The 18,850-nt window shown below is 38.0% G+C and overlaps 6 protein-coding genes across 7 annotated transcripts; 4 read left to right on the forward strand and 2 right to left on the reverse strand.

The window, feature by feature from the left end:
• Positions 1-1,898: 1,898 nt before the first annotated feature.
• LOC111199780 lies at positions 1,899-5,227 on the reverse strand. 2 transcript variants are annotated; one of them, XM_022690189.2, is made up of 13 exons: positions 4,936-5,227; positions 4,626-4,699; positions 4,403-4,480; positions 4,232-4,307; positions 3,839-3,903; positions 3,538-3,639; positions 3,271-3,360; positions 3,120-3,194; positions 2,999-3,031; positions 2,830-2,904; positions 2,686-2,748; positions 2,532-2,600; positions 1,899-2,422 (listed from the first exon to the last, which is right to left on the reverse strand). In XM_022690189.2, exons 1-13 carry the CDS (start codon positions 4,976-4,978, stop codon positions 2,246-2,248), a joined length of 1,020 nt encoding a protein of 339 aa, XP_022545910.1. In that variant the 5' UTR covers positions 4,979-5,227; the 3' UTR covers positions 1,899-2,245. The 2 variants fall into 2 exon arrangements, with proteins under 2 accessions (XP_022545910.1, XP_022545909.1); XM_022690188.2 differs by having other exon boundaries at positions 1,899-2,440; positions 4,936-5,225.
• An 861-nt stretch (positions 5,228-6,088) lies between these two features.
• LOC106360129 lies at positions 6,089-6,886 on the reverse strand. The gene has a single exon (XM_013799722.3). The coding sequence runs from the start codon at positions 6,845-6,847 to the stop codon at positions 6,203-6,205; it is 645 nt and encodes a 214-aa protein (XP_013655176.1). The 5' UTR covers positions 6,848-6,886; the 3' UTR covers positions 6,089-6,202.
• A 1,838-nt stretch (positions 6,887-8,724) lies between these two features.
• On the forward strand, positions 8,725-11,660 carry LOC106360128 (glucose-6-phosphate 1-dehydrogenase 3, chloroplastic-like). Its single transcript, XM_013799721.3, has 8 exons — positions 8,725-9,152; positions 9,263-9,471; positions 9,587-9,681; positions 9,788-9,902; positions 10,069-10,274; positions 10,356-10,859; positions 10,938-11,141; positions 11,224-11,660. The coding sequence occupies exons 1-8, from the start codon at positions 8,963-8,965 to the stop codon at positions 11,459-11,461; spliced, it is 1,761 nt and encodes a 586-aa protein (XP_013655175.2). The 5' UTR covers positions 8,725-8,962; the 3' UTR covers positions 11,462-11,660.
• Positions 11,661-11,849: 189 nt separating this feature from the next.
• LOC111199783 (putative F-box/kelch-repeat protein At1g27420) lies at positions 11,850-13,920 on the forward strand. The gene is made up of 3 exons (XM_022690192.2): positions 11,850-12,728; positions 13,005-13,234; positions 13,314-13,920. Exons 1-3 carry the CDS (start codon positions 12,271-12,273, stop codon positions 13,694-13,696), a joined length of 1,071 nt encoding a protein of 356 aa, XP_022545913.1. The 5' UTR covers positions 11,850-12,270; the 3' UTR covers positions 13,697-13,920.
• A 183-nt stretch (positions 13,921-14,103) lies between these two features.
• Positions 14,104-16,693, forward strand: LOC106360078 (putative F-box/kelch-repeat protein At1g27420). Its single transcript, XM_048737968.1, has 3 exons — positions 14,104-15,524; positions 15,813-16,036; positions 16,145-16,693. Exons 1-3 carry the CDS (start codon positions 15,076-15,078, stop codon positions 16,516-16,518), a joined length of 1,047 nt encoding a protein of 348 aa, XP_048593925.1. The 5' UTR covers positions 14,104-15,075; the 3' UTR covers positions 16,519-16,693.
• Positions 16,694-16,806: 113 nt separating this feature from the next.
• Positions 16,807-18,621, forward strand: LOC106360079 (putative F-box/kelch-repeat protein At1g27420). Its single transcript, XM_013799681.3, has 3 exons — positions 16,807-17,599; positions 17,694-17,920; positions 18,019-18,621. Exons 1-3 carry the CDS (start codon positions 17,148-17,150, stop codon positions 18,390-18,392), a joined length of 1,053 nt encoding a protein of 350 aa, XP_013655135.1. The 5' UTR covers positions 16,807-17,147; the 3' UTR covers positions 18,393-18,621.
• Positions 18,622-18,850: the final 229 nt, after the last annotated feature.

Raw genomic sequence — 18,850 nt, forward strand, 5'->3', positions numbered from 1 at the left:
ATAGAATTGGGTTATAATAAGTGTCCACGAAACGATTGAATCCGATCCGTAACTATCCTGCGGTAAGTTGGTTACCGCATGTTGACAAACTCAGGTATTTTTACATGTATTCCAAAGACATCTCGTATTTTAATAGAAACTGGACACCAAATATGCTTGGTTTGAACATCTCCACACTTTGTTATATTTATTTAATTATTTTCGGAGCTACATCATACATGGTCTATTTGTAGGCATTGGATGTTAGATATATATATATATATATATATATATATATATCACTGAGATGTGATGCTTAGTTTCACCTCCTAGGGTGAATGGTTAAATTCACCTCACTTTTTATAATCAACCAAATTGCCATATAGAACTAGTTTAAAAAATAATAAAATTAAAAAATAAATGACTGAAAAAAATAACACTGTTTGCCATCTGCAAAATCCAAAACTCTAAAAATCTAAACCTTAAACTTTAAACCCCAAATCCTAAATCCTAAATTCTAAACTCTAAATCATAAATTCAAAATTTAAACCGTAAACTCTAAATCCTAAACTCTAATCGCTAAATCCTAATTTCTAAACCCAAAACCATCAATCACAAGCCATAAATTCTAAACTTTAAACTTTATTAGAACAATTCTAAAATATTCTAAAATTATTAGAATTTTAAAATTATTAGAATAATTCTAGATGCTGACAAAAAAAAATTAGAATAATTCTAGAATTCACAATTTAAAATATTTTCAATAGTTTAAAATAGTTTATCAAATAGAAAATTTAATAATATTTGATTTTAAAATAATTTTAATATTTCTATTTAAATAATGATGAATCTAATTGTTATTATACTACAAAACATCTTTTGTTTCTAAAAGAATACAAATCATCTTTTTAACTCTCAAGTTAATACACTTTTTTACGTTTTATTGTATTAAGTATTGGCTTTCATTTGGATCAGTCACATGGTTCACTTCAGCACACTCAATCATTACTTCATTAGAGTATATAATCAAAACTCTATTTTAATTACTCTTAGTTTACATAATTGACTATACTTGTACATAAAATGTAAATGTGTGTGTTTTTATACAAGTATAGTCAACTATGTAAACGGAGTTTTGATTACTCTAGTATCAATCTATCTAGTTCCAAGACATAGAAAGATCACGATTAACGAGCCAAAACAAATAGAAAATAGAAAACGATATCAAAATCTAAATAATAGTAACTCAATGAGAACATATAAAAAACGGGCGAACACACTTGGGGCACAAAACTGCGTAATTGGGATCACTATGAGTGTGATTGGAAACAGTTCAGAATAATTAGGTGAAAAATCAATTGACTAAAAGAGAGGAAAATAAAAAGTGGAAACTAGAGTAGTAAAACGAACACATTCAAATAAGAGGGTGAACAGTTTTGCTTCCAAACCATAAGAAAACAAAAAAAAAATTGGAGTAAAATGGAATGACTACTTTTTTCTTGTTTTCACCTGATTGGTAGAAAAAAAAATGAGAATAAAACACTTTTACTCTATTAATTTTATTATAAAAAGTCTATACAATTACATCCTATATTTTTTACAGCCAAAAATGATTTAAATCATAATTTAAATAACGGCTTATATTATTATATTATAATTTGGTTCGGATTTAATTTGTTGTTCAGTTATGACATTTTGGTTCAGATCGAGAATTTTTTGGTGGTTAAAGCATCTCCTGCTAGAAACAAATTTAAACAAAAGTGGTACCCCTTTGCTTAGTTGCTCAGCATTTACACAAAATAATGATCTCATATCTTCCTAGTTACTTTGCTTGTTGCCGAGGATGATCATTTATCTGACACTGAGTTAATCAAAGAAAACATACAAGTGTCATTAGAAATTGCAGTGCTGGGATCATCAGTTAAACTTTGGTAGGTATAATAAAAGTATTTGACAAATGGACCAGCCTTTTGTTTCAATACAAAAAGGAAAAAAGGATGAGAGGGCCAGACAAAACCACTGTCGACCGCTAATATAGACTGATTACAAAAGGGCAGAGCAGCAACCAAACTGATTAATTGTGACAATATATTCCAATTAAATATAAGCTGCATCCCCTACAAAATTTATGCACCTTCTGTCCACTAAGCAAGGGATCGAGCATAAACACAGCAAAATGTATATTCTCTACCAGCACTTAATCCTGGTTTATTGATTTCTTTATATCTGAATGATCAAACTCTCTTCAGTATTGACAAGCCACACACTATTGGGCTCCAGTCAAGTTTGCAGGCACTGCGTTCACCGCACTACGAGTCCTCCCTATTCTTGGCATTGAGAACATACTAAACAGGCCTGAACTCGTGTTTCCAATGGCTTCTCCAGAAGATGTTCCATTAGAGCTTTCGTTTATATCCTTCAAACCAGACATAGACTGAGTGTGCTGAAGTGGACCATTTGACTGTCCACGAAAAAAAAAAAAAAAAAATCAGCACTCTGTACAATGAAATTCAGTTTCTAATGGACAGACAATGGTTTGCGATACAACATACCTGTTGAGCTCCATTAGGGGTTGACGGCAACTGGGATTCACGAGGAGAAGCAGGAGGCAAAGACAGAGACTGCTAACATTCAAACACCAGGGGAGAAGTAAGCAATATAGAACAGAACAACTCTCAATAACTTGATGAATGTTTTCTCGTTTACCCTTAGTGATGGTGTCACAGGAGCTGGCTCAAGGGCTGGCACAGAGGAAGTCGATGGCAAAGCCTAACCAAAAAAAAAAACAAGTCTGTGTAAATAAAGAGAAAATTCAGATAAAATGAAGTGCATACTGAAGAAGGTTCATGCTTTATTGGACTCTTGAAGTCTTTTGTGCTCCCGGCACTGAGCATGCAGAGCTCCAACTCCTTTAAGCGTCAGATCCTTCATGGACAGCAAAGAAAATTCAAATTCAATCAACACAACGCCTGATGAACAAACAAACAATTCTCCAACTACAACTGTGACAAAATGTTACCTGATTTCCCTCAATGCGATAGACTTTGCTTGCCTGAAATTATTAAGATCTTAAAATCATCTCTTTGTTTTAGGAGGAACGAATTGGTTAACATATATGCAATTACTAAAATTATTCTCACCAAAGTTTCAACAGCCTCGAAAACAGACCTAACGTCATCCTTCATATTTGCTGTACCATCACGTAGTTCATTCACCTAACAGTTTTGATACATCGTCAGGAAATCATCTGAAAGCTTTGCCAACGCAGTGAGTACATTCAATCTAACATACCTCTCTTCCTGTTTCTTTAATAATAATTGTACTTTCATCCAAACTACGATCCATCCTGTCAATTTCTGAACCTAACTCCCGCTTTGTACCCTGCCATCACATGTAAACAGAACCAAATGAGACAAAATATTAATGCTCTGCAACTCAATCAAAATCACAAAATGTACTAAATCTGTTGGATAGATTAGCTCACAAAAGGAAGCATCATAACTGATCAAAATATAGTTCAATGGTCATGTCAAGAAAATATGGGAAGTAAGAACTTACCGAGAGGGATTCATAAAACCCATCGATCTGGCTGCCAACGTTATTACACGCATCTGATAAGCTGCGCCTTGTCGCAAACATAAAATCAGGAAGTTTCCAGCCCTGAGAATGTTGCAGAATAAATCAGTGCGCCAGTCATAGAAAAATAAACTACAAACAAATGAGGCCAGGTCAAAGTAATAGGCAAGGAGAACCAAATGAGTTGTTTTCCAAAAATACAAAACTTTTGAGTAGCAAACAGCAATTCAAATGAGCAAGTAACTATCTCAGGTAGATCAATTATGTGTGAAGTATTGTTTACCTTCCACCATACATATCCGTAGCCTATCACCCCAATGATAATGATCCAACCATACTTCTTACCACCTGGAAATTAAAGGAAACTGTCAACTATTTGATTTTAAGCTAAAATTAACAGTAAGCAAAAAATGATTCCACATTAATGAAATGACACTGATCAGACATAAGTCTGCCTTCTTTGATGCCAAAAAGTAGCAAGAGAAGAAAAAAAAAGCCTGAAAATGGATCTCATAAGCTATGGACAGACAAAATAAAAGATTGAGAAAGATTCTACTGTCCTGTTTCATATCAATATAATAACCGAACCAAATTGCTCATTTTAAACAGATTTTTAATGCAGAAAATTTCAGAGCAGAGAGGAACTCAAAGCTTCAACAGAGAAATTATAAAGGACCTGATCCTCCTGTCGAAATTATAGTAATCGGTCTGTTTGAAGCCAGCAACTGCAGTTCATGCCGAAGACTGTTAACCTGCAAGAAAATTAGAGATCATACAAGTAAATCTAACTCCCCCTCCACAAGTCTTTCTAATACTCGCCACTAACTTAGATTCATTTCAAACTAACCTGGGCTGTAAGTGTATCATTGCGAGGCCTGCTGCCTGACTTGGCAGGTTCATCTTGTTTCAGCTGCCTAAGTACAATCTATCAAGAGAAAACAAACCATTACCCTCATTATTCCAAACAGTACCATACACTTTTGGCACCAAAAACTTCGTTGAATATTGAAAAAGGATAAAACTTTTTCATGTCAGAGGATGGGTGAGAAAATAACAGAAGCTTAGGTAACCTTAAAAGCACCAGAGACGAAATGGGATACATCAGGTAAGCTCCCTTCTTTTGCAAGCACTGACCCAACAAGACCTATAGTAGTAAAGACGCGAGTTAGACAAGCATTAAGCTCAGTGAACACACACTAAAAGATCAAAAGCTTCAAACTTTGTGCCCAAAGATGATTCATTGATTGATTTAAAAGTGATAATTCTACAGGAATCAAAGGGTTTATGAAAAGCCCTAATTTTCTAATCCTCCAATTGCGATGTCCCAATCAAAAAGCAATTGTTCAGTAATACAATAGAAGACCCAATTCATGAACGGACCTGCACCGATGAGGATGGTGAGCTTCCCGAGCGGAAGAGCCATATACGATTGATGCCCAGAGACGAAAGACTCTGCCTTGCGAGCTTGTTACGGCAAAGGATTAAGGTGGCAGAGGAAGACGCATCAGAAGATCGAAGAGAGAATTGGTAGAGAAGAGAGCTTCGGAGAGGTGGAATCGGCGAGAAAGATACGCTCTTGCGACGACTACAGAGGGAGGGAGGCGGAGAGAGAGAGAAGAGAGACAAAAGAAAAATTGGAGGCGACAGTGTTGTGTTGTGTTCCTCAAGTGACTTGAGAAACAATATTTTCTCTATTTTTTTAATATTTTTTGTGGGCCGAAATAAATTCAAAATTGTGATGAAAAGGCCTTAGAATATGCTCTGAAAAGATGCCCACGAGTTTAGTTTTTATATTTGTTTTAATTGGAAAAAAAAAAATCATAGTAGCCTTTTCTATGCTAATGAGTCATGAGGCTGGGCTCAAGAAAGGCGTCTGTTTCAGGCATACGTGTGTTTCTTTTGGATACATAGATCAGAGCAGGACGAAATGTAATTTGGAAACAGATACCACATTACAATATATAGGCGCTTTTGTGCCTGCTATAGAGTTGTACTTGTCCTAGTAATGATAAGTTATGTGTCAGTCAAATTCCATATATGCGTCATCTGGACCAAAATGAAAAAGCTCTGCAATATCAAATCTAACATGATTGAAAAAGGGGCTTCCAACAATTAAATCTAATAATCTCAAAATGGGATATGAAAAAAAGAAAGAAAAGAAACAAACTATAGATACGATATAATGATCAACAACCCAGAAATTGTCAAGTACTAGTAGATGAGTTGAATACTTTATGCTCGATACCTAGCTTAGTTGCTAGAAAGATCTATATGAGAATCTCTCTTTCTTTCTTTCTTTAACATCTGCTTAAATCAAACAAAAGATAGATTTGCTGTGGCCCACCTTCTGAAACTATGTACCTATTACATTAACTTTGTTACTAAGCAAACATATAGATATGATTTTTCTAAAAATGTTGTTGTAACTCTAAAACTAGAGAGTGAGGGTGTTACCACACAAACCTACTGGGAGAAAGAATCTGCAAACCATGAAGAGAATCATTATACAGTTTCAACACAACTAGGTAAAGACTTGTATCAATATTTCATATTATTATAAGCATTTAGCTTTGTTTAATGGATTCCAAGAACAAAGCATTTGTTTAGAAATTTCGAAAGGAGCTTTTTATTTTTGAAGCGAGATGCCTCACGCATTCGGATTCCAAAGCCTCCAAAAACGCCAATTGAATAAACCCAGCACGTCCGGTAACACCTTCCTCGCCAAGCCCCTGTGCCTAGTCCCCGCAGTCACCGGAAACCTCAACATTTCCGGTGACTCCTCAGGCTTAACTTCATCTACAGGCTCCACCGGTTCTTCGGGTCGCTCCACGACCCGGCGACTACGTGATTTCTCCTTCTTTTTTCCTCCTCTGCCGCTTGACTTCTCGCTCTTGGCTAGATGGTCTTCGTAGGCTTCGATGATCTGGTGGATGAGCTCACGGTTAGGCGAGGAGTCCCACCTGAACCAGTAGCTCGTGTAGCATTCGAAACATTCACAGTCGAAAACCGGAGCTTTACGATGAGTCCTAGCTTTCTTGTTCTTCGAACCAGAAGAGCTTCTTCTTCTCCCGGAGGATACGGCGGGGGTGGTGGTGGTGGTGGTTTTGAGTGAACGGGTGATTAAGTAAGCAAGGACTTGCTTGTCTTCGGGAGAGAGAGAGGAGAGGAGAAGGAGAATCACAGCAGGGAGAAGCTTCAGGACAGAGAGACAGTTGTCTACTTTGGATGAAGAAGAAGGAAATGAAGGAAGAGGAGGAGATGGGTGGACTTGACCTTTCTTCTTTATTTTCATGGCTGATGAATGAACGATGCAAGCTTTACAGAGAGAAGAGTTTCTTTTGGTGCGTTTAATTATATTATATATAGTTTTATTAAAAGAGAATTTGTACTTCCTACACACCACTTTTTCCTTATTTGCACTTCATACTCTATATCCCTCCAATTTTCTTCCCCCCAACATTACCATTTCCCCCCATTCAATGATATCCCACCTTTGTTAGTATATTTAGCTAATTTACTCTTTTTTTAATAGGTTAAGCAGAAAAGGAAGGAACACAGAGTAACGTGGTGTTCTTTTTCATGTTTGTTTATTCTCTACTCTTATTATTCCCTTATTTTATTAAGAACAATAGTAATTTTTCCCTTTTTTCTGACGGCAAATCTCAAAAAAAAATATTCTCTTTCGCTAAATTCCTTTATTTCTTTTCAGTTTCAGTAAACTCCAATAAAATACCCACAATTTTTGTGTGGTTTTCTCTAAATTTCATAAAACTTTTTATGGTAAAAAATATGGAATTAGAAGTTAATGTTCAAAAGAGAGAGTCAATGAACCAAATTTCCTGAAAGTCCGAATGCCGACAACCGGAATAATTGCGGACGGTCCAAATAGAAAAAAAAACGTATATATTTTTGGTATTATTAACTGCGGTGTAGTTTTTTCCGTTACTATTCACACTTAAAAACAAATACCATAAATAGCTTAGATATATAATTTATGATTTTACTGTTTTTTACGAATGCTAGAATATTATTGGCTTATGGATCGGACTATCCAAATTGTATCTAGATGCTCAGTTGGTGTGAGGTGATGTTGATAAGGATTACTTGGTGAGGGAACTTGATATAACATGACAATTCTGCTAGAAATATTAGGGTGTTACAACTTTGGCGGTGATAGCATTTATTAATAAATGTTAGTATAACGTTCCGACCGCTCAATGAGCAATCTATGTCCGTTCAATCGGTCTGCGAGCTCCATCACGTTTGACGGGCGGTGCGTTAATTTTTTGGAAGGCTTGAAAGTCTTGTTTACTGATTCTTGTAATTACCACATGACTTTTTCCGTGTTTTGACTTCATTTGTACGATATTACGTATCACTTTTCATTTAGTCATATAATTTTTTACTGTTTTAGCTCAAACATGCTTAACTCTAAAATTCTAAATAGATGTGTGTGCCAGAAAAAATAAACATATTTTGATGAAATAGATAATTAAATCAGTTATCTTAAGCCTTTTAACATATACCACAGACCTAGAGATATTAGAGTTAGTTTGAATTCTTTTGGACTCCGAGATGCCTGAAATGATAGCGAAAGCTTTGAAGATCAAGTTGTTTCGGTCATCGGGTCCTTTTGCACAAAGTTTTGGCCTATGCCGTTATTTATATTTTCATCGTTTACATTGAACTCAGGTGGTATAAACCTTAATAACTAGTTTGAACCAAAAAAAAACCTTAATAACTAGTTACCATATACTATTTGTTCAAAAAGAAAAAACTAGTTACCATATACTCAATGAACACAATAACTATATCCTTTCTGTTTCATCCATCAAGTCATTTTCACAAAGCTCTCTCTCAGCGGATAATTATTATATTTGTTTCAAAATATAAGATATTTTAGGAAAAATGCAAATATTAAGAAGTATATTTTTACCTATGATATTTTTCAAAAGTAATACTAGAAATATAAATTTAAATTAGTTTAACCAATTATAAAATAAGCTATAAGCTGTACAATGTTGCATACTTTCTAAGAAAAGAAAAACAAAATTACATAGAAAGTTGAAAACACGAAGCATAACAGTATATTCTGAAACAGAGGGGAATATTGTCAAAGAAAAATTATATAGCATCAGCTAATCACATGAGATGATTAGGTTAAGAGTCCACTTGTAATTTCGTTGAACCGAATAATCAAAAACACTTTTGGTTAAACAGAGGGAATAGCCTTTCGCTGAACCATACCAACAAAAGCACCAACTTGGCAAAGGCCTAACCTTTGGCATCCGTCAAAAGGCTCAAACATTTCGAACAATTTGTCCTTAAACACTCTTCTTAAGCGCAATTATCAGATTAACATCAAAACCAAACCCATCTTACTAACTTGTCTTAAATCAATTCGAAGATGTCATCGTCTCTCTCCCGCCCTTCCTATTCTTCCTCCTCCCGCACCTCGTCTCCTTTCTTCCCGAATCACTCTTCCCTCATCAATGGCGGCACACGACGCTCACTCTCATTCCTCTCCGCCTCTCCTCAGGAGCTATGTCTTAGATCGAAGAGGAAGTCCGTTCAGAGCTCTGTTGTATTGCAAGATGGTAACTTTACTTGGATTCTCTCTGCCCTTTTTAGGTTTTCCTCTCTGTGCCTTTGGGTTGCTGGTATAGCGTAAAGGTTGAAACTTTGGATTGTATACAATTGGTTTCAGGGGCAGTAGTAGTCACGAACTCGAGCCCAATTGAGAAACTTAAAGACGGACTTTTATCGGTTCCGTCACAAGAAGTTGTGGCAGAGCTTGGTGGCGGCGAACATGAGTCAACAGTTAGTATCACGGTGGTTGGAGCCTCTGGTGATCTTGCCAAGAAGAAAATCTTCCCAGCTCTTTTCGCACTTTACTATGAAGGCTGTCTTCCTGAGGTAAGAGATCTCTTCATGTCTTTACTGTCTGATGAGTCTAGTAATAAATTGAATCTAGTAAGCTATTTTGTTGTTGTTGTGGTTGCAGACTAATTGGTTTTATTTTGTTTCTTAGCATTTTACAATATACGGCTATGCAAGGAGTAAGATGACAGATGGTGAACTTAGGCACATGGTCAGCAAAACACTGACTTGTAGAATTGACAAGAGGTGAATAATAACTGTAGATATGTGTGATTATGGTGTCTTTTCAGTTTGGTACTTTGCTTGAGATGATTGAGATTTTAAACTGTGACTGTTCAATTATATTTATCAGGGCAAACTGCAATGAAAAGATGGAAGAGTTTCTCAAGAGATGTTTTTACCATACGGGTCAGTATGATTCTCAGGAACATTTTGTTGCGTTGGACAAGAAGCTCAAGGAGCATGAGGTACTTACTTGCTGTTATCCCCTACTAATTAACATCTTCATGATTTCCTTCCAACGATATTGCATCATTGCCTCATTCTTCTGAAGAGTATTTGTTGTTTCTGTGAAACTAGAAAAGTTTGGTCTTCTTACTTCTGTGTACTTAATCATCACATAACTATTTACAGGGTGGAAGACTATCAAACCGCCTTTTTTACCTCTCAATCCCTCCAAACATCTTTGTCGACGCGGTGAAATGTGCTAGCTCATCTGCTTCATCTCTCAGTGGGTGGACTAGGGTCATCGTCGAGAAGCCTTTTGGCCGAGACTCCAAAACCTCAGCTGCTTTAACAAACTCCCTTAAGCACTACCTGGAGGAAGACCAAATATTCAGGTGGGAGATCTTGTCCTTATACTTACATTGTAGTAAAAGTCTAATCAGTGCTAATATGGAGAGTAATATTTCTTTTTACAGGATAGACCATTACTTAGGAAAGGAGCTAGTTGAGAACTTATCAGTACTCCGATTCTCAAATCTCATATTCGAACCGCTATGGTCAAGACAGTACATACAGAACGTGCAGTTCATATTCTCTGAGGACTTCGGCACCGAAGGACGCGGAGGTTACTTTGACCATTACGGAATAATAAGAGACATAATGCAGAATCACCTCCTTCAGATACTAGCTCTCTTCGCCATGGAGACGCCTGTTAGTTTGGACGCAGAGGATATCAGAAACGAAAAGGTGAAAGTTCTGCGTTCGATGAGGCCGATACAGCTCGAAGACGTGGTGATAGGACAGTACAAGGGGACTACCACCAAAGGAGGAGTCACTTATCCAAGCTACACCGATGACAAAACTGTGCCTAAAGATAGCTTGACGCCGACGTTTGCTGCTGCTGCGCTCTTTATAGATAATGCGAGATGGGACGGTGTGCCTTTTCTGATGAAAGCTGGGAAAGCATTGCACACTCGGAGGTAACCAAAAACTTTTTTGGAATGTTTTGTTTTTTTTCTTCTAATAAGTAATATTATTTATGCTTAAATTGTTAACAGTGCGGAGATAAGGGTGCAGTTTAGGCATGTGCCTGGGAATTTATATAACCGGAACTCTGGTGGTACTAATCTTGACCGGACTACAAATGAGCTTGTGATCCGTGTTCAACCAGATGAAGGCATTTATTTGAAAATCAACAACAAGGTTCCTGGTTTGGGAATGAGATTAGACCAGAGTCATTTGAATCTTCTCTATTCAGCACGGTGAGTTGAGAAACAGTCAAGGAAAAGCTTTTGGTTTTCTTATGATAACATATTTGTATATCTTCTTTCTTTGTTGTTGAAGGTATTCAAAGGAGATACCAGATGCATATGAGAGGCTGCTGCTGGATGCAATAGAAGGTGAACGAAGGTTGTTTATTAGAAGCGATGAACTTGACGCTGCTTGGGCGCTTTTCACTCCGTTGCTCAAAGAGATTGAGGAAAAGAAGATGATTCCAGAGTTGTATCCTTACGGAAGTCGTGGTCCAGTTGGTGCTCATTATCTAGCCGCTAAACATAATGTTCAATGGGGAGACTTTTAGTCTCGACCAGTGAAAGTGTGTAAGAGTTAGTTAATCAACTTCTTTTTTTGTTCCGTAGATCCACGTTTGAGTATTCTCACTGATTTGTGTTGGGGACAGAAAATATTTTTGAATAAGAAGGGTTCCGAGGGACTGTATCTTGAATAATAAGTAAAAGGGTTTCTCTTGGTATGTTATTGTTTCCACAATTTTAATTGAATTTAGTTGCCCACCATAAAAAAAAAGAAGTTGAGTTTGGTCTAATTAGTATTTTCTTCGGTTCTACAAAGATGACATTTTTAAAAGTCCGAAACACTTTAAATAATTTAATGATACCAAAAATAATATATTTATAATATTATAGTTTTAACAAATTAATATTCTGCATATTAATTAATACAAGTAAAATAGGTAAATACACAAAAATGTTTGCTAAAAACATAAATAATTTTATTTTTATGAAACAAATAGAAAAGTATCAACAATTCACATATTTATTTTAATTGTAATACATCACACGTATCAGTTTATCTATATATATATATATTTAGTTCACTTTGTATGTTTTTTTATTTGATAATAGAAGTTTAGTTGACAAAAGGAAAATCTAAAAAATTACCACTATGGAGGGAATATGTTTAGTTTAACAAGAGGGTGATTTTAAACTCGGTAACACTTGGTCAATCAATCTTATCAAGTCATTGATTACTCAAAGTCATTTTTTTCTTTTTTTTATCAAACTCAAAGTCATTTTTTATTTATGTTAACCATTACCAATGGTTGCAATGAGCGGTTAATCAAAATCGTTTAAGGACAATTAAAAAATTAAAATGGAGTCGTCGTCACCGTCGTCGTTAATACCCGGCTTGACGGACGACGTGGCGGAGCTCTGCCTCTCGCGAATCCCGCGCTGTGACTTTCGGATCATTTCTCAGGTCTGCCGGAGATGGAGGACGTTCCTCAAAAGCAAGCATTTCTCAGCCGTTCGAAAGTTGACCGGACCGGTGGAGGAGTTCATGTGTGTTCTGATGAAAAGCAAGTCCCCAGAAGACGGCAGCAGGTGGGTAGAATACTTGTACGGGGAAGTTTACGACGCCTCCGGAAACAATCTGGGACAGATCCCCAGCGTCCCTGGGCCTTTGAAGTCCCAATTCGGCGTCGCGGTGCTCGGCGGCGGAAAGATCGTGCTCGTCGGTGGATACGCGGAGGTTGAAGGATTTCCGATCGATGGGACCACCCGTATCTCTGCTTCTGCCGATGTTTACGAGTTCGATCCTGCGTCTAACAGGTCTTCTTCAATCTCAATCTCAATCTCAAGATTATCTAGCTTAATGTGGTATTAAGCTTTTTTGGATTGCAAATGTTGTAATACTCTATGGTTTCCATCAAACTTGTAACAAACTAATATTAGTCTAAACGCTATATCAGTTACTTTTATTTTAATGCATCAAATTAGTTCAAAAAAAAAAAAAAAAGAAACCGAACTGATTCTCTTTTATCTGAATTCCGACCAAAAGTGAAGAGGTTTTGTTTCTGATTTTTCTTGTCGGAATGATATTAACAGCTGGAGGAAACTGGCGGGTATGAACGTGCCACGTCGCGAGTTTGCGTTTGCTGTAGTGGGCGGCCTTTTGTATGTGATACGAGGCTTTTCCTCGGATGGTGAATGCCTTCAAAGCTCGGAAGTGTACGACCCGGAAACTAACCATTGGAGCCTCATGGATGATTGTCCAGACCGCCCCGACTTTCATCGTGCATTCGCATTCTCCTTCAAGTCCAAACTCTTCGTTGTAGGTGGGAATATAAAGAGCTATGGACATGGGAAACTAAGTTTTTTCTTACATAATTTAATGATGATGACTTTTTTTTTCAGGCAATGAATCGAGGTTCATTGACATATATAACCCCAAAACTGAGACATGGGAAGAGTTAGACTCGGGGCAATCACTTTCGGTGTACTCCTACACTGTTGTTAGGAACAAAGTGTATTTCTTTGACCATAACAGTGACTATAACAAGCCGGAACTACGAGTGTTTGATCCAGAGGAGAATTCTTGGAGCTCAGTGTCTGTGCCTCGGTCCCCGGGTGCTTACTGGTGTAAAGTAGGGGAATGGAACAATAAGGTTATACTGGTTTCACCGCTCGGGGGACGTACCTTAATTCGCGACCTTGATAAAGAGAACGCGTCCAAGTGGAGAGACACACACATTAAACCATCTGGTTCTAACCCGACCATCGTTCTCATCAACTTCTGATGTCCCCATTTGGCTTCATTTGTGCTTTGGCCCTCAACTTCGTCAATGGTTTCTACATTTATAGTGTCTATGCCTACTAAACTTGTGTAAACATGTTTTCACAGATTGTTTTGCATGGCTTTGTTTCTGAAGCAGAGGGAGAAAATTTTAAAAACCCATTTATGATGTTTATTAATCATCTTTTGTATGTTCCTGAAAAAAAAATCTGCCGTATGTTCAAGAAAGTATCTTGTTGTGAAAGCCTGAATACTTCATTCTTTTTAGTGTTGTTATCTCCTTTAACTTTGTCAGATAAGTTGTGACATGCCCATGAATTGTGAATAATCTATATCAGTTTTTGACAATCTGTTTCAAAGAGACATGTTAAGTAGTTTTTTTTTTTTTTTTGTGCACTATGACATGTTAAGTAGTAGAACATACATTTCATTCATGAGAATGCTTCAAGTTCAGTATATATTGGAGATAATAAAGCGTAGCTTCTACAAAGACTTGAACAGCATGATTCTCTCCACATTTCATTAGCTTGGTTGGAGTGTTTCTCACGTGTAGAGGGATGCCTTCATTCCGTCCAAAGCTTCTATTGCTTTGGTAGACATCAATGGATTTAGGAGACAAGTGCCAAGTAAGCGTGCATTGAGAAAGAACTACATGCATACTAACCCCGGAGATTTGACCTGAACCGAACCAAAATTTTTTGGTTTTCTGTTTAGGTCCGGTTTAGAGTTGGGTTCAATTAGGAAATTTAGAAAACAATCAGTTATGGGTTTGGTTCGACAACGGTTAGTTCGTTTTAGAAAAAAAAATAAACCAAATCATAACGACTTTAACCAAATTATGAACCAAACTAATCAAAAATTTGACTCAAGCTAACCAGAATCTCGACGAACCAAAATAACCAGAATTATTCGAATCTTTTTTATCAAAAATAAACCAAAAATCTAATTGAAGCTGAAAATTTTGGTTAGTTTCAGGGAATTTTCACAAATTAATCGAACCCAAACCATATTTGTTTTCGGTTGTGTTAAGCACAACTTTAACCGAAATAACCATAAACCGGACTATCCAAATCGAATTATCCGAATGAACCAAACCTGCAGGCCAAAGGCATACCCAAGAAATGCGAAGCTTTGATAGCACGCAACCACCTGAATAAGAGCTGAATATGCTCGCTTTGAAAATTGAACAGTTTAATTAAGATGTTTTAGTTAATGAAGATGGATTACTCGTCAATTTATTTATATCAACCATAACTAACGATTTAAAACGCGGAAACACTTGGTCAATCTAATGTTATCAAGTGATTTGATTACTCAAAAGTCAATCAGGCATAACTAAATGATGCAATGAGCGATTAGTCGAAATCGTGGAGATCAAGTAAAATGGAGTCGTCACAGTCGTCGTTAATCCCCGGCTTGACCGACGACGTAGCCGAGCTATGCCTCTCGCGAATCCCTCACTCTGGCTTTCGGATCATTGCTCAGGTCTGCCGGCGATGGAGGACGTTCCTCAGGAGCGAGCATTTCTCAGCCGTTAGAAAGTTGACCGGATCGGTGGAGGAGTTCACGTGCGTTCTGATGGAAAGCCAGTTCGTAAGAGACGGCCGGTTCGTGAAATACTTGTTCGGGGAAGTCTTCGACGTCTCCGGGAACTGTCTGGGGAGGATTCCTACCTTCCCTGGGCCTTTCGTGAGCGGTTTCGGCGTCGCGGTGCTCCGTGGCAGAAAGATCGTGTTCTTCGGTGGGTATACGAGGGACGAAAGGTTTGCGATCAAAGGCACCACTATCTATGCTTCTGCCCATGTTCACGAGTTCGATCCTGCTACTAACAGGTCTTCTTCAACCTGAATCTCTCTTTCCTTTGAAACATAACATCTTTCTCTAAAAAGCTGTTTTGTCTGAATTTCTTTTTTTCCTTCTACTAACAGGTCTTCTTTAACCTGAATTTCTCCTTCCTTAGAAACATAACATCTTTTGTCTGAATTTCTTTTTTTTTTTTGCAAGAACGTTAATTAATTCAAACAAAAAAGCTGTTTTACACTTTTGTCTGAATTTCGACCAATGTGGAGAGGTTTTCATCTGAATTCTTCTTTTATATCTTGTCGGAATGATATTAACAGCTGGAGGAAACTGGCGAATATGAACGTGCCACGTCACAACTTTGCATATGCTGTAGTGAACGGGCTTTTGTATGTGATCCGAGGCTTTTCCTCATTTGGTGATAGCCTTCTCAGCACGGAAGTGTACAACCCGAAAACTAACCAATGGAGCCTCATGGATTGTCCATACCGCCCGGTCTGGCGTGGCTTCGCATTCTCCTTCAAGTCCAAACTCTTCGTAGTAAGTGAGTATAAGAGCTATAGACATGGCCATATATAGATTTCGAATAAGTCTGGAGGTTGAAGAAACTAAGTTTTTTCTTACATAATTTGATGATGATTTTTTTTTTCAGGCAATGAATCGAGGTTCATTGACATATATGACCCGAAAACGGAGACATGGAAAGAGTTAGACTCGGGGCAATCACTGTCGGTCTACTCCTACACTGTTATTAGAAACAAAGTGTATTTCTTTGACAGGAAAATGCCGGGACTGGGAGTGTTTGATCCAGAGGAGAATTCTTGGAGCTGGGTGGGTGTGCCGAGGTCCCCGGGTGGTTACTGGTTCAGACTAGGGGAATGGAACAATAAGGTTATTCTGATTGCACGGCTCAGGGGATGTAAGGCCTTAACTGGTGACCTTGATAAAGATGACGCGTCCAAGTGGAGAGCCACACACATTAAACCATCTGGTTCTAACGCGACCGTCGTTCTCATTAACTTCTGATTTCCCCATTTGGCTTCATTCTTTTGCAAAAAAAAATGTGTGTAGTAATTTGGGGCTGTTAACTTTGTGAGTTTGGCCCTCAACTTTGTCAATGATTCTTATATTTGTGGTGTGTATGCCTGCTAAGTTTGTGTATATATGTTTTACGATTGTTTTGTATGGCTTTGTTACTGAAGCAGAGCGAGAAATTTTTTAAAAAACCCAATTTATGATGTATTCCTCTTTTGTAATGCGCCTGAAAAAAGATAGAACTATCTATACGCCCAAGGAGAAGTTTGAGAAGCTCTTGTTCATCTTATCTACATGTAAAATGTTTTGTACAAAAGAAAAGTTCGGCGCGGGCAAATGTGGCTGGGTATAATTTTATTTATTTATTTGAGGATCATTTGGATAAAATTTTGAATTGAAACGACTCAATGAGGCAGGTAAAATGGAGAGGATTTGACTTTCCAACATTAATTATGGAGGGAATATATGATTAGTTCAGCAAGAGGGTGATTTTATACTCGGAAACACTCGGTCAATCAATGTTATCAAGTCATTGATTACTCAAGTCAATTTATTTATGTTAACCATTACATAATGATGCAATGAGCGATTAATCAAACTCGTTCAAGGACAATTTTAACATGGCGGAGTCTTCACCGTCGTCGTTAATACCCGGCTTGACGGACGACGTAGCGGAGCGCTGCCTCTCGCGAATCCCGCGATATGACTTTCGAATCATTTCTCAGGTCTGCCGGGGATGGAGGATGTTCATCAAGAGCAAGCATTTCGCAGACGTTCGAAAGTTGACCGGACCGGTGGAGGAGTTCATGTGTGTTATGATGGATGGTCGGTTCATAAGAGATCGCCAGTTCGTAAATTATTTGTACGGGGAAGTTTTCGACGCCTCGGGAAACAATCTGGGACAGATCCCTCGCGTCCCTGGGCCTTTCAAGAGCCGTTTCGGCGTCGCGGTGCTCGGTGGCGGAAAGATCGTGATCATAGGTGGATATGCGGAGGTTGAAGGGTTTCCGGTCGATGGGAACCGTATCTCTGCTTCGGCCGATGTTTACGAGTTTGATCCTGCCTTTAACAGGTCTTCTTCACTCTGAATCTCTCCCTCCTTTACAAAGTGAAGAGGTTTTCATTTGATTTCTTCTTTTATATCTTGTCGGGATGATACTCAACAGCTGGAGAAATCTAGCGCCCATGAACATACCACGTTACAGCTTTGCATTTGCTGTAGCGGACGGCCTTTTGTATGTGATCCGAGGCCGTTCCTCAGATGGTAAACACCTTCTCAGCTCGGAAATATACAACCCGGAAACTAACCAGTGGAGCCTCATGGATTGTCCACACCGCCCCAACTTTCGATGTGCCTTCGCATTCTCCTTCAATTCCAAACTCTACGTTGTAGGTGGGAATAAGAGCTAGACATGGACATATATAGGTTCCGAGGTAGTCTTGTTGAAACTAAGTTTTTCCTTACATAATTATTGATGATGATTTTTTCAGACGATAAATCGAGGTTCATCGAGATATATGACCCCAAAACGGAGACATGGGAAGAGTTAGACTCGGGACAATCACTGTCGGTCTACTCCTACACTGTTATTAGGAACAAAGTGTATTTCTTTGAACATAACAAGCCGGGACTGGGAGTGTTTGATCCAGAGGAGAATTCTTGGAGCTCGGTGTTTGTGCCTTGGGCCCCAGGTGCTTACTGGTTCAGACTAGGGGAATGGAACAATAAGGTTATTCTGATTGCACGGATGGGGGGATGTAATGCCTTAACTGGTGACCTTGATAAAGCGAACTCGTCCAAGTGGACAGCCACGCAGATTAAACCATCTGGTTCTTACCCGACCATCGTTCTCATCAACTTCTGACACCCCCCCCCTTTTTTGGCTACATTGTCTTTGAAAATGTGTGTAATGTTTTGGGGCTGTGAGCTTTGTGTGTTTGACCCTCAACTTTGTCAATGATTCATATATTTGTAGTGCGTATGCCTACTAAACTTGTGTAAATATGTTTTCACAATTATTTTGCATGGCTTTGTTTCTGAAGCAGAGGGAGAGAATTTCAAAAACCCATTCATGAAAAGATTTAGAACCTTGGTTAGTGAATCTACCGCAGCATTTTAATGTTCAAGGAAGAATCCAGTTGTGAAAGCCTCTTCGTTTTCGTGTTGCTACCTCCTTTAAGTAGGCATGGACATTCGGGACCATCGGTTTCGGTTCGGTTGATTTGGATTTTCGGTTTTTGATATTATGCACATAAGTTTCATTCGAGTTTTACTAATTATTGGATCTTCAGACTGTAACCAATATCTGAAATTGTCCAAAAT

The sequence above is a fragment of the Brassica napus genome, chromosome A8, assembly GCF_020379485.1.
Source record: "Brassica napus cultivar Da-Ae chromosome A8, Da-Ae, whole genome shotgun sequence".
Classification (NCBI taxonomy): domain Eukaryota; kingdom Viridiplantae; phylum Streptophyta; class Magnoliopsida; order Brassicales; family Brassicaceae; genus Brassica; species Brassica napus.